At 36.7% G+C, this 15,440-nt stretch overlaps 1 protein-coding gene across 1 annotated transcript; it reads right to left on the reverse strand.

Annotated features, from left to right (window-relative positions):
* Positions 1-775: 775 nt before the first annotated feature.
* LOC11438910 (regulator of nonsense transcripts 1 homolog) lies at positions 776-13,924 on the reverse strand. The gene is made up of 29 exons (XM_003611376.4): positions 13,213-13,924; positions 9,619-9,870; positions 9,364-9,534; positions 9,187-9,237; positions 8,921-9,013; positions 8,667-8,762; positions 8,507-8,557; positions 8,308-8,426; positions 7,343-7,451; positions 6,460-6,582; positions 6,292-6,363; positions 6,138-6,209; positions 5,968-6,034; positions 5,607-5,749; positions 5,459-5,530; positions 5,259-5,387; positions 4,942-5,097; positions 4,684-4,797; positions 4,503-4,601; positions 4,349-4,426; positions 4,081-4,215; positions 3,424-3,498; positions 3,150-3,261; positions 2,625-2,986; positions 2,465-2,527; positions 2,301-2,372; positions 1,992-2,123; positions 1,784-1,903; positions 776-1,598 (listed from the first exon to the last, which is right to left on the reverse strand). Exons 1-29 carry the CDS (start codon positions 13,711-13,713, stop codon positions 1,476-1,478), a joined length of 3,762 nt encoding a protein of 1,253 aa, XP_003611424.1. The 5' UTR covers positions 13,714-13,924; the 3' UTR covers positions 776-1,475.
* Between the last annotated feature and the right edge of the window lie 1,516 nt (positions 13,925-15,440).

The following is a 15,440-nucleotide window of genomic DNA, read 5'->3' on the forward strand; positions in this document are numbered from 1 at the left end:
AGAAAATGGTATATGCTATTTTTGTCATTAGCAAAACCATAAAATAAAAAATAAAAAAAAATAATGGTAGAGAAAGACTTATTTATCTTCCTAAAGCAACTCAATAATCAAGTTCTGGAAATTTTGTCAAATCTCCATGACATAGCAACTAAACGACCATTTTGTTTTATCATAGTATGTTTTTTAGTTGTTTTTTCCAATTCCAAAAATTCACCTATAACAAGGAAATATGAATCCTGACTCAAAATAAATCCCCGTAGTTTCAAATTGATCAGTGATGGAGCATGTGATAAGGCACACCAATATCTGTACTTAAGTAGGTTAAGGTTGGCGATTCACCTTCAATGATTCAACTGGTTAGGATCCTTAAGAGGAGTAACAAACAGAAACAAGATGGTTTGGGCATAATAAAAGAGTGGTCAATTTGGGTGTGACGACTACCAAGAGGTTCAGCCGAACAAAAAAAATAAGACCACCTATACTTGGTTACAGAACAAGGAATAAATATGCTTTCAACTCTTCCTGTACCATTCTGTTAATTTTTTTCTTTACTTTTAAGTCCCCAGGAATAGGAGTTTCTAATAACCCAAAGTTTGGCTAACAGATAAGTGAGAACCTAAACAAAGATTGTTCTAGTAAAAAATCAAACTTGGGTATTCCCTGACTAAAAAGGCTTCTTTATAGTTCTAAAAACTACAGCAAAGTTTAACTTTCAGTTCAATAAACACATTTCATCACAAATATGATATTTATGTATTTTCATTACCGAGTAAAGTACCAAACCAAACTTGAATTTTACCAGGCAATGAAAGTACTTGAATTTAAAACTTCTGGCACCGGTTAGTGGTTAACCCGTACATGAATTAAGTCGGGCACTCATGTCTTGTTTCACATAACAAGCCTAATTTACATGAAAAACAATCAACACACCTTTATATGCCACAAATTGTGAGTCACAACAGTTGCACAGTATAGCTTTCAGACACATCATGTTTTTAAAATAAGAGTATAATAATTACATGTCAGGAGGAGCTGAAAGGGTTCACTGCATTCCTGGCTTGCCTTCTATACAATTAGTCCATTCGGCGATTTTTGGTGCCGTATGGATTACTATATTCAGTATTTCACCGACAACATTGTCTGCTTCCAAGATCGAAACCCTTTCGACAAAACCTTTCCATGTAATGCTTTCTCCAACAATTTCACCTTAATCCCAAACAATACAAAACTTCAGTAAGGTAACAGGGTTATCCTTTCATGTTTCAGCCCGGAATATGCCTACCTGTATCTTCTCAATGCCCCACAATTCCACCAACGCCAATCATATTATACCAAAGCCTTCACTATGGGTGCCACAAGAAGTCAATCCTTCGGATGTCTCGTGCGAACATATAGCAGCACAAGATAGGCACAAACCCGGTCGCTGATTGCAAAGACTATAACCCATCAAAGCCACATTAAGCTTCTAAAGTTCCTCAACCGTTGTAGTGAATTTTTTGATTCTGGGAGCTCTGACCCTGAGGCTGTTGTTGAGAAGCCTGCATATTCAGTGGCTGTGTGTTGTAATGAGCAAAAGGCTGGGAGTACAGTGAATTCATCTGTCAAAAAACACAGGATTTACCAGAAGAATTGGAACGAAATTCATGCCCCAAACAGCAATGACAAGACAGCCAAACTTGTCAGGAATTGGGTGGTAAAAACAATCACATGCAATCAATTTTTCGTAGTTAAAGCCACTATTATTATTTTTTACGGAAAAAAAAGAAGCCGGAATCAAGGAAACCTGTGACTGAAGAGGGTTGGAATTAGCCACATTGAAATGGTTCTGTGTTGCATCATCTTGCAAGGGATCGCTGAATCCAACCTGGGTGAAAAGGCCCTGGGATCCATGGCCCATGTAGTCCTACGGATTGAGAGAGGGAAAAGGATATCAGAATAAGCACAAAGCAGCCAAGGCAGAAAAACTGGCTCATAATAAAATCTTCAGCAACCTGAGACATAAAATCATTTCCAGAACCAAAGCGTGAATATCCAGCTTGAGAATTCTGGTTAAGAAAGTTCCCTGGGAATCCACCTTGTGCTCCTTGTGTTGCATAATCGACAGCATATCCACTTTGAGAAGCCTTAATGTAGCCAAAGTGTTAATAGGCATAAAAGTAACAAATGTGAACATCTGAAGAATATTATAATGAAAAGGAAATACAAGAGCCAGATGCCCTGTTTGCTGATTAATGAGATTTAGGTCTCATAAAAACAAATAGACTTGTCGTGTACGAAATTAACCACGATAGTTCACAAACCTGTGTCGAGAAATCAGTTACATTATAAGGAACATGAGATCCTTGGCTCTTGAAGTCATCACCCAAGAAGTCCTGATGTAATCAAAACACAAATGAATCCCTAAGGATAATTGACACAGAAATAAACCCAGTTCACAAAGGAAAAAAAAATCAAGAATTAGTACCTGAGACATTCCAGGAACAGAAAATTGATCTCGGAATGACTGGCCTGCTCCTTGGACCGGCATCTAATTTGCACAAATAGAAATTCAGAACTTATCAGGGCATGAAAACATAGCAACATGAAGATAGAACATATGAAGCTCTTAAGGAGAAATTGCATACATTATTAGCAAAGCCAGGCTGAGACAATGGACCACCAACAGATGGCTGGCTGTTGGGGTTCTCTAGAGCAGGGAAATTAAATGCAGATCCAATAGGCGGTTGGGTGCCTTGGTGTGGAAGATGATTGCCAATTGAAGCACCAGAATTACCTCGCCCAGCCCCAAATCCCCGACTCCCTGGAGATGGAACATGAGGAACTGCCCCAACAGGTCCATGAACAGCCCCGCGAGAAGGAATGGCATATGGTTGAGACTGGGGACCACCATGGAAAGGAGGCAAGGGAACCCTTTGCACAGGAAACCCAGCAGGATGCAATCCAGGTTTGTGATTTCCATTTGGTGGACCAGAAGGTATATAAGATCCTACGGTCAACAGCAAATATTGTTATCATAAAATCTAAGTGAAATATTATAAACTAAAAGCATTTCAGTGGGGTATAAAGAAATAACTAGACCATAAGGATAACCTGGTGTGTTCAGGGAAGGAAAAAAATAAACCCTACCCAACAAATTATAAACTACATACCCCTTCCTCTACCAGTCCTCCGATCTGAACTTGTGCCAGCACCAGAACCAAAATTATCATTAGCGGCAACTCCAGGTCCACCTCCATAAAAAAGCCTACGTTCATTGTAAATCTGCATCAATAAGACCGAGTGTGACAATGAAAGAAATGTAAGCTTCCTGATTTAAAAAAAGTGTCTCCAGAAAAGCATGCCACTGAATGCATTATATTTAACAGTGCCCTGCAACAAGGCAATATTACAAAAGTCATCGCACTGCAATCCTTTAACACCTACCTTTTTGGGTTTCTGGAACTGAACCATACTCTGCTTCAGGTTATTTAAAGGCCCTTCCACTAAGCATTCATGTTCCTGTTAGAGAATACGCGAAAAGTGTAGCTTGTTCAGAAAAGGAGATTAGCATGAATTCGCTCTTATAAGAGGGAGAACTTCTAAGCAATGAACCATAAAAGACCAGTGCATTTTGTTTTAGTTTTAATTTTTTATTTTATACACACACTATCAATAGATTTGTTCTTATAATTTTTCCTGTTTATATGGTCAATCCTCATTTAAAATGGCAGCATTGTTGTATTTTTTCATGCAAATTTCTGTGTAATTTCTTTTCACACATTCTTCTTTTTTCATACATTTTTTTAAAAAACTATATTAATAAAAATAGTGAATATTCATCCCGTGCAGACCAGTGCTTGAAGTTTTATGGATTGGCTTATTCTAAGCAATTGAAGAAAACAATTTTTTGTTACTTCATTAGATAGCCTTTGGGGGACATTCGACTGATCCCCAAATACGGGTGCATACAAAAAAACATTCAATTTCTGAAGATTGTACAATCATTCCAAATAAACTTTGGGCCCCTGGAGAGAGGACAATATACCTATATTTTAAGAAATCAGTACCGGCAGCAGAAAAAATTTAGAACACACAAACTACCTTATAGTGAGTCAATAAACCATTCCACAGAGGCTGCTTGCTCAGAACTTTAGGGTTTCCCAGTATAACAATACCATATCTTGCTCGTGTCAGAGCAACATTGAGTCTCCTGGGGTCATTCAGGAATCCAATTCCCTAAAAAAAGTATAGAAGTCAGCAATTGATCGATGAAATTTTAAAAAATAATGACATGCAGACATTCAAAGCAAGAAAATTTTGAAAGACAGCACAAATGCTAGCAAAAAGCCACCAAGGATGAGCTGACAACCTGATGCTCATTACTTCTAACACATGATAGAATGATATAGTCTTTCTCCCTTCCTTGAAAGGAATCGACACTAGCAACCTGAAAAGAATAAAATTAATGTGGTAAATGTGGCCAGGTCATACATAGCATGGAAATCAAGGGATTGGTATCCAACCTCAATCTCTTTGTAAAGTTGCTGCCTAAGAGCACCATTTCTTGACATATAGTTTACAATATAAGCTCTTTGCCCCTCGTAAGGTGTTATAACACCGATCTGTTCAACATATAAAAACAAAATATTAACATTTAATGCATTAGTTTAGCCGCAAATGATTAATTTGCACTTCAAAAGATACCTGACTCGGAACCACACCACTTTTTAAAAAAGTAGTTACAATCTTTTCAACGTTTGCAGCCTCGGTCCTATTCAAATAAGATGTACCACTAGCACTTATCTCTTCTTGTCCCATCTGTAAAACACAAATAATTAGAAGATGAGGTACAAGTACAATGAACAAAAGTTAGGATATATGCCCAGTATAAAATTAAACCGGAAACATTTGCGGCACAAGGTAAGAAAATTGCATTCACGTACATGGTAGTCTTTACAATACCTGAACATAAAAAAACATGGGACGGTTTGGAACAGGCCAAGGAAAATCAATTCCTGTAGATTGTCTCTCATTAACAGTAACTCCATTTTGTAGGGTGCCTTCATAAAAACTGTTTGAGGGAAATTCTGAAAGGCATGGATGCATACGGTACTGAACCTGATATTTGCGAGAGAAAAAACAAAACCTAAGGTTAGTAGTTAGTACAGCTAACAACTTTAGGAAAATAAGCCAAACTAGACTAACTCGGCATGGGATATTCCAACCCAAAAAAGCAATTCACAACGGTTTATTTTCACTTGGAATCTAAAGTACATTACCTGCAACCTTATTGGTTTGACACCAAGAAGAACAAGGCGTTCAAAAAGTGATTGTGCTAACCCAGCCCGTGCTGCTTTCTTGCACATAATAACTGGACCAAGCTGACAATGATCACCAACAAGAACAACCTAAACAGAAGCATATTGTTAGAAACACGGCAATCGAAGAGAACACACTGCATGGGAAGATTGACAAGTACCTGCTTTGCTCCAAGAACCAAAGGAATGAGACATTCAGGTTCTGTTGCTTGAGTGGACTCGTCAATAAGTACCTTAAATAATGTATCAATAGTGTCAGGCTTGCACAAGATATAGCAATCAAACATTGTGGGTAACATATATATCAACCTGACGAAATCTAAAATTAGCAAGCCTGGGATCTCCAGCCCCAACACATGTACAGCAAATCACATCAGCACTCTGAGAAATCTCCCTCTCTGTAGCTCGCTTAAGTGCTTTGTATTTCTTCTCATCACTGCTAGAAAGTTCTCCTGAAAAATTATCAAACAAAATAAATGTAATTTTTAACCAGATGCATACTAGCCTCTCCAAGTTCAGAGAAATCTTAAATTCCATCATTTTTTGAATAAGATGTACAAAATTATAATTAAATCAACTGCATAAATATCAACCACAATGTGACTCAATATGCCAATCAGGCAATGCATTCTAAGTTAGTTTAGAGTTTGAACGTGAAAAATGCCCGTACCTTGTTCATCCTTTAGCTGTTGTAACTTGTGCAGTTCACTCTTATCAGATGTGTCAAGATGTCGAACCTGCAAGACACCATTTATGTGCATCAGGCAAGCAGAAATATATAGTGAATGGTCAAGATATGAAAAGCAAAAAAAAAACGGTGGAAAAAAATGCAACACTAACCTGATAGTGAAGAGTTAAATGCTCAACAGGTGAACTCACAGCTTCCCTTGACTTTGCACAAAGCCTCACAACCTACAATATGGGCATTATATTACAGAGGTGGTTCACTATTTTCCTTCATACCCAAATTTGAAACAATCAACAGCGGACATACCTTCAATCCAGTAGCACTTATCTTTTCAGCCAACTGGTCCACGGCTACATTACTAGGTGCACAAACCAAAACCTGAAAATTAAGTTGGGAGGGGAGGAAAGAAGTTGATAAAGAGAAGCACAAAGAGGAAAAAAGCGAATGATGTCTAGAAAATGTTCAGGAATATACCTGTCCCTGACCTTGTTTGGCCATGTGATATACAAGTGCTGCAGAAGTAACAGTCTTACCAGTTCCAGGTGGCCCTTGAATCAAACTAATAGGCCTCTGAAGAACACTCTTGACAGCATATACCTATATTGTAGATCGTCAGTGTCTTGACACCAAATTCAACATACAAAATTTTTTAGTGCCATCTCACACAATATAGCAAGGTATGTCTCCAATTTTATTTAGTGGTTTTAATCATTTAGAATATTTTAATAATTTAGAATATTAAGCTGTCCATAAAAATACTATTCAATAATGGAAAGTATCAAACTCCACTAAAAGGCATGTTTGGCTGGACCCAAGTCATTTAATGGAGAGGAAGGGAAGGTTAAAAGTATGCTTTCCCTATACGTTAGGGATTTCATAGACCGCAGATGGAAAATAAAATATTTTCAAATTAACCCTCCAAAATTCTTTCCCCGTTCATTTAATGGAGAGGAAGGGAAGGTCAAAGGTAAGCTCCATTTGCTCCAGAATGCTCCAGCACCCATGCTTCAAAGCTTCCCTATTTGGGAGGATTTTGGAGGCTAAGTTGCTTTTAATCTCTTGATAATATTTCTATATCCCACCTAGATATCATACCTACTGGCTAGCATATATTTTTCATAATAAAAATGTTGGCAATGTAATGTTAATATACGATTTAAAATGACTTGTTTCCTCATTAGTTTCAAATACTAAAGAAAGGGAACCACCCTTCTCACAAAAACTTCCCCTTCCCAATTACCTAAACATATACTAAAGCAACAGATGAATGGAAGCAGATAATCTGTCATGGACAATAATGTGAAATGGACGGCACAATAATGAGTAAGATAAAATAACAGATAAAATAAAGGCATACTTGAGATGCATTCAGTTCTGGAAGACCCGGTGCACCAAAGCGACGGGGCAATGCATTACGCACCATCTGAACCTCAACTTCATGACCCAGTAAGTGGTGATATATATACCTGCATATTAACAAGCGGTCATAAAAAATCCAAACAAAATGTGAAGCAAAACTCCACTGGAACAGTATCGCCAAATTTCCGCCATGGCATTATGGCTTGGCGGGTTTTGAGTAAGCAGCCATAGGCCGCAACACCTATTATATCCGCCATAAGCCACAACGCCATGTTTATATGGAGGAATTTTAGCTGGCAGTCATAATCTGACATCCACCAAATGATAACACGGCACAAAAGAATCATAAACTCTGGGAAATCTCATAATTTATTCATCAAATATAACCCTTCATACATGCTATTTCATTATGGAAATGTTCCCTTGTCATAAATATGCCCCAGTATAACTTAAGCATTAACAACTAATAGAAAATAATACCCCGTGCCACGCCATCAGAAGATACGATATATACTCTATGGTTACCCTCCCATTCCTAATCACACTCCAATTAATAGTGAATTGTAGAACTAGTAATTAGTAGACAGTAATGAATTTGACTCATGAGACTATTAGACTGATTAGAAAATTACACCCGTGCCTCCTAAAACCTTTGGGACGGGACGTGTAACCCGAGGGTCAATGCGGACCCTCCTTCAGCATGGCCCATCTTGTCTCCATTCTTTGTCCATTGTTTTTTAGGGTTTGGGTTAGGCCCGGCCCGAACCCTAAGAATTATAGCTATGTCGTTGCCAACATAAGCAAACATGTTTGATAAAAAAAACAAAATCATGACCACTACAATCTACAATTGATGAGGTATAACAAACAAGGGAAAAACAGAAACAGTATAAAATAAAAACTACTACATGCAAGGAAGGCATCAGAACTAATGCCATTAAAGCAGCTCCAGTAGGAACTTACCCACTGACACTTGTCTCATCTACAGCAAAGGTTTTCATAGCTCCTTGCATCCTATCAAAGCTGGTACTTTTCCAGACAAAATCAACACTGAAACCATGGTTGACATCAACAGGAACCCCCTGAACACAACAAGGGCAATGACTAATGAGCACTGACTACAGAGGGAGCTTTCAAGACTCAATATAATATCTAAGTTTACCTGACTAGCCCGAAGTTCCAATGCAACCTCCTCTTGTGCAGTTAGCTTAATCTGAAAACAGCATTTAGATCACTTTACACAGTACATTGTCGCAGTTTGAGGTAAATAGTAACTGTTTAAAAGTTAAAACATTTTGCTAGTTTTCTTCACTCATGCATACCACATGACCCACTGACTGCCACGAAGGATGTGCAGCATCACCGGAATAACGCAAACGTAGCTCATCACCAGGTACAAGCCGTAACTCATTATCTTCCTACAATATGACACACCATTGTTTATCATGCAGTGGAGAGACAAAACAAAAGAAAAAAGAAAATATCAAATACGAACTATGAAGCACGTAGGATGAAAAACATTGAATACAATGTACAACTGTAGCAGTAATTAGTGCCCGGCAAGAAGATATAGTACCTTTGGAAATACAAAATATGCAACGCGCTTCTTATTGAGACCAATATCCCATCGAATTGTGAGGTTGTCCTTGCTTTGTGATTCTTTCATCATCTACATCAACATAGCCACATATAAGATGCCAAATAAACATCACAGAAGATGGAACTAAAGGACTCGTCCGAAAATTTTCTAGTTGGAGATGATAAAAAGTACAAACAGAACAAATAACAAGCTAAACAGCCAAGGGACAAAACAATCTAAAAGGACAAAAGAAAAAATATTACCTTATCATAATCAGCTTCAAGCTTAATGAGAGGTGCAAATACGTTTTGATACTGAGACAGCAAGTAAAAAATGAAACATAGTATGTAAGACCCAAGCAGTAAACCATGAAAATTGTGAAATCCACCTTGTATAGTTGTATTACAAAAGTAAACGCCAGGAAGCTATCGTTAACACACCTGATATGCATCTTCATATTTCAAAGCCACTGACTGAGGTTCATCGTCTACACCAGGCTTCTCAAGGTCCTCAAAAGAAGCATCGGGGTTTGTCTTCCACAATTCTTCCACCTTATTTATTTGCTGTGCACTTATTTGGCGTGCCCTTAACTGCTCCTGCTCAGATGGGATCTGCAGAAGTCCGCAGTGTCAAAAGATACACAAGCAACATAAACTTAATTGATCAAAACAAAGGAAAGTAGGAAAGAAAGTAACCTTGACAAGCCACTGCAAGAAACACCTATCATCAATCAAGGGACACCATTGAGTAAGATCCCAATTCATATCCTTCAAAGCATTGACACTCAAACAAGGTTCACGACAAAGAAGAACAACTACACTTTCTGTCTTTGCAGATATAAACCCAAGGAGAAACACATTACGACACCCACAGTTGTAGCATTCAAGAATTGTTTCTCCCAATGGACTGTCTTTGTGCAGACAGACTTCCTTGTGCTTTGCCCGAACCTAAATGAAAAGCAAAATAAGCAGCAAACTAAGCAACATTTACTCATCAAATACCGTTACAAACTATAATCATTATATGCAACATCAAAAAATAAAAAATAATCAGTTGTTATCACTCAATTAGTGATAGCATTTGAATCTAAAATTCATACATGTGTCTGTAGTGATAATATTTGAATCTAAAATTCATAAACGCATCTGATAAAGATAAAGAAGATATAGAAGAAATTTTCTTCTTGTTGCTTGGCAACAAACCAACTGAGATATCAGTAAAGGAACAGACAGACTTGTTTGCTTATGAATGTTTGGGTTTAAAAGATTCAGAAAACAAGCTGACTGTTGCAGAGATGAGAATGCCACAGTGGACAATCAGTCATGCAAACAATATTAGGAATAATAGCATGAGAAAGTTGCTTTTGTAGACCATGAACAAAATCAGCACACACTGTAGAAAATACAGTAGTTTCATCTTATAAGGTGGACTGTGTGGAGAAGACCAATACAAGCACTGGTAAGGAGAATAGCCGAGAGAGAAGATAGTGTGATGGTTAGGTATAGAGACACCAAGGAAAACTATATGGCATTAAGAGAGATTTGGTCAAAATAGTTTATCTTTAGACAAGAGTTGTGATAGAATATTAAGCTATATGTTTGATCCATGTAACCGGACCCATCTAGTGGAAAAAGGCTATAGGTGGTTGTTGTTTTCTATATTTTCCATAATGAGGTACCAACCGGCTCCAAGTTAAGGCAAACTAAAATGTGCTAAACCAGTTCAAAGACAAAAAGTAGAGAAAAAAGTTTTCAAGTTTATCCAAAAATGTAATTGGAGGAACAAAGGTAGGGTAATTGGTATACATGCAAATTACGGATTATATTTTTGGATGTCTGAAAAACCTATCTCAGCCATTGATGAGAAATATACAGTACTATATCCCATAAATGCTTAACAAATCATAAATGGGTTGAGATAAAAAAGTTTATTTTCTCATCAACGCTTAAGATAACTAATTTTTCCCTTTGAAATTTAAAGAAGCCATATCCATTTGATTTCTTCTTCACTTCGCTTGTTTTCTTTCATTTTTGAAAATTAACGATTCCACAAAATGCAACTACAATATAGTCGGTCATACCAATTACCATTATCGATTACTAATTGCTGATACAATACATGAAACAAAACATGTAACGACCAGAGCATCGAAAACATAGTTATTGCTTATTAGGATTGCACTCACCAGTACAGCAAACATGGTGCATGGCAATACAAATAACAGAGCTCGCAAATTAGCTCAGGATCACAGTTTTAATTGCTAATACGAAGCATTTGGGTGAGTTGAATATCTCAAACCATAGTCGCCTAGGCCTCATGGTACAATTCCGAGTACGCGGTACGCAACTCTTGAAGCATTGGGTATGTGGGAGGTATAAATAGTTTGTACGTTGGTTGGATTTCTGATACGTTCTAATATTTTATTCAGTACGTTACCAATAACTTTTTATATTATCCAATTGTAAGTAATAAAGTACATGCTAAAATTAAAAAGAAATAAGCCCAACAGCTAACAAATAATAAGTTAAGAGTAGCCCCATTATTTTTCAAAATAAAAATAGTCCCACATTGAAAGTTGGCAGCATATAACTTATCCCTCTAGTTTAAGCTTTTACACTAATGTTTAAATGGTCCCACATCATAAGTTTTTAAACAACATAGAGGAGGATTAACTATATAAAAAGGCAGTGTGTATCATATAGGTCATTTTAAAAGGGAAATAAAATAGTGTGCTAAAAAGAAAGTGCTGTTTCCCATATCTGGTTAATGGTTGCAAACCAGTTTTGGTTCTGGGAGTTTCCTCGCTTGTCAAAACCGGAAGTGAACTGATTCATTGATTCATGGTTATCTGCAAATTTGTGCAAACCAACTCGCAAAAGTATCGTGAATTAATACTTGTGACCCAGCTCACGATTCTCATGGCACTCTAGAGAAATATGTTACTATGGCTCGGACAATTCACAAAAGACCTTTTTCAGAGGTATTTTAGGTTGAGTTGTGACATATCCAGCTTAGATAAGGGCCACCATCAAAATGGAAAAATATCCTACTTCCCCCATATTTTTTAATTTTATTAGATATAAACAGCCACAAATTTCAAATCAGATAACTAAGAGCTAGAATAGAAAATCTACTAGGTATGCCAAACAGGGACCTTTAAGAGAATAAAAACAATAAAAACGCCACAATACCAACTGCCAAGCTACATAACCTATTGAATCTATGGCATGTGCTCAACACACACGGTACCACTAATTTTTAAATCATTGATAACATATTAAGCATTGTAAGAAAACTAACATTGTTTCATTAAGTACAAGTCAGTCAAATAAAGCTCGGAAAGAAGGGTAGAAGATTAAAAAAAACATGGAATCAGAACATGGATCACCGAATGTATTAAAATGTAGTTTCATATAAAAGAATGATAATATGATTAATAATATAAGTAATGGATGTATAATACTAAAATTCAAGTCCCAAGGTAGATATTTATATATTATGGTTATTTATTTAATAGAGATTGTGAAAAGAGTAACAATCCCAAAAGGAGTAGCCATTGCACAACTCATATAGAAGCATAAAATTAGAGAGGGCTATGTAATATATTTTACATGAAGCCCAATACAAAGGCCAGTTAATAAGTTTCATAAACAGAATAAAAAAGCACACAACAGGCTATGAAACAGACACGGAAAGCTGTAAAACTATTATACTGATACATTCAACAAACATCGTTAAGTTCAACCAACATCAATAACCAAATTTAATCAAAAAAATCCAAGTTTGTTAAAAATAAAATGTTATAGACGCCACTCAACTAACCTAAGTCTGATAGATAATTATATGATATCAAGTCACACAATAAATCCATACATCACTTCTTAAAGACAATTAAAAATGTCATTTATACATGTGGGGAGGTCAGTACATTTGAATACACTAATGTCTTGAAACCCAATATATAAGACCGCCCTCTAAAGCCTCATGTACAGTACAAGCCATTTCCTAACATAAATCTCTAATTGACTTCATTAATTTACATTAGAATTCAAATATGAACTAAGATACATAACCACATTTCTGAATGATAAATATTCAAATATGCCAATGATCAAACTTCACCTATCATGCACCCTAATTCTCCAATTTCTAAACAACCAAACCATCCACCACTAACCCTAAATCCAAAAATAAAGCTACATGGATCAGACGCCGCTTTCAATCATATATCTATCAAACTCATTAATAATATTGTGCTAATAATCAAAGATAACGAGAAAAAAACTGACCAGATGATTGACAATGTGCGATCCAGAAGTATTTCCTCTTGAATTACAAAACCATTTTCGACACGAAGGCACATTACACCTAACAACACAGGCAGGATTTGAAACTCCACAATAACGACAAGCATGTTCAGTAAAATCCCCTTTTCCAAATTCATAATTATCGTCATCACCAGTATCTTCAAAATTCAACCCACTCATCCCAGAAGCAAGCGAATCCACCATCTGTGACCCGCTTCCACTTCCTCCACCGGACCTACCACCTTTTGTAGGAGCAGCAGAAACGGGAGATGCATCCGAGTGATGATCCGACCCGGCGGAGCCAGACGGGTCAGCGAGCGAATCGGAAGGTGTAGGCCACGCAACGGGTGACCTAATCGGGTCGCGAAAGTCAGGATAGTCGAAATCTTCGCCTTGGGTGTTGAATTCGAGGAAAGTGTATGCGTCGGTTCCTGTGTCGGGTTGTGAAGCGGTGTCGAAGAGATTGTTCTGCGTTGAGTCCATCGGAGAAGAGTGTGCGATCGTATCAGTGTTAGGGTTTTGAGAGAGTGCGTGTTGTGTTGTGTTGTGGAAGATGAAAAAGGGGTTATGAATGAAATTTTTGTGATGAATTAGAATTAGGGTTAGGGTTATGGAAGATGTGAAGAAGAAAGAAAAGAGCGAGAGAGAGAGAGAGAGAGAGAGAGAGAGTCTCAAACTCACGCGATGAGAATGAGACACACAGAAGAGAAGAGAAGTACGAAGTGAGAAACCGGATGAATGGGTACAAGCGCGCGTGAACACGCGTGTGTTAGAGGGGCTTTTTAGGTAATATGTAATCTAGATACGCACATCATTTTCACGTGACTTTTCCGCCATGTACACTTTTTCCTTTGGGTTATCAAAACAGACCAAAATATTAGTACGTAAAGTCCACTGGCATATGTAATGACTAATCCCCATTAGAAAATTTGTGGCACATGCATCGTGTATTCTTCATTTTTAGAGAAATGCTAGGGACACACTCTTTTAACACACACCAATAATAATAAGCCATGTCATCCATGTTTTCCTATTCTTTTACCTATTACCGGTTGCACAGGTTCTATGAAACAAGGTAACAATTTTTTTGAAATAAAAAAAAAAAAAAAAAAAAAAACTGTATCCTTCCTGTCTCTCTCCATACTCCATTGCGTCTTAAGATTTTTCCATGAATCCTTATGGTCTGACGCGGGTTCTATCATATTTCTCGCGAAGTTCGATCTGTTTCATCTCGCACTCCGTCGGCATTGTGGCAAGATTGGGTGGCCTTTTTGTGTCTATTCTCTTTGTTGCAAGCTCCTCTGGTTTCAATTCAACGTCTTGATTGGGAAAGACACATATATTTTCAAGAGTTCCAATTTTTTATGACACTGAGTTAATACCAATTTTGGGTTTTTCTATCCTGGACTCCCTTTATGTTGGCACCAATTTTAGGTATGAGAATTGGGTATCATTTTTGCTTTCAATTCAATTGATTATCAAGGAGGCTTTAATGAGAAAATCAAGGAACATAATTGTTAAACCTTTTCATCCTCTAATGCGTCAGAATCTTATTATTGGGATGAAAGCAGCGATTTCATGAGGCAGAAGAAAAGAGTTTACAGACAATCTGGGTAGGAGGTTGGAATTGAGAAGATGAAGAGTGAAATATTAAAAAAACGTACTCTATCTCAATTGAACCGGTAACAAGTTAAAGAATAAAAAATTATGGATGACATGTCTCATTATTATTGGAGTGTGTCAAAGAGTGTGTTAGGGAGTGTGTCCCTAGCATTTCTCTCATTTTTAATTGGATTTTTTTTATAGGTATTACCTCGAAATCAAACTCTAACTATAAGGGGGTGTATTCGATTAGGATTTTAAAAGACTATTTTAATAAAAAAAAAATCTTTAAGATTTTAAAAGATTGTGTGAGATTGTATTGATTCTGTGAGATTTTAAAAGACTTTTTATGTAAAAGACTTTATACACTTGAGATTTTAAAGGATTTATCACACTGACTTTTAAGAATTTCAAAAGATTTTATGTGATTTTAAAATTTCAAAGGATTCAATGAATTTTAGAAGAAAAAGAACAAACTTACAAGCGTGGATGATAAAAATAATGAACAAATAAACTCTAGCGTTTGAATAAAGAAAAATAAAACCAATAAAAAATTCTTTTACTATTGATTTTCAAATTTTAAGAATTTTGTGGATTTTATAAGATTT

This window comes from Medicago truncatula, chromosome 5, assembly GCF_003473485.1.
Source record: "Medicago truncatula cultivar Jemalong A17 chromosome 5, MtrunA17r5.0-ANR, whole genome shotgun sequence".
In the NCBI taxonomy this organism is placed as follows: domain Eukaryota; kingdom Viridiplantae; phylum Streptophyta; class Magnoliopsida; order Fabales; family Fabaceae; genus Medicago; species Medicago truncatula.

Coding starts and splice junctions, on each gene's coding strand:
- LOC11438910 (XM_003611376.4), bottom strand. CDS start 13,713: ATGGACTCAACGCAGAACAATCTCTTCGACACCGCTTCACAACCCGAC. Junction 4,602..4,683: donor GTGGTGTGGTTCCGAGTCAG/GTATCTTTTGAA, acceptor TATGTTGAACAG/ATCGGTGTTATAACACCTTA. Junction 3,499..4,080: donor GTTTATTGACTCACTATAAG/GTAGTTTGTGTG, acceptor ATTCTCTAACAG/GAACATGAATGCTTAGTGGA.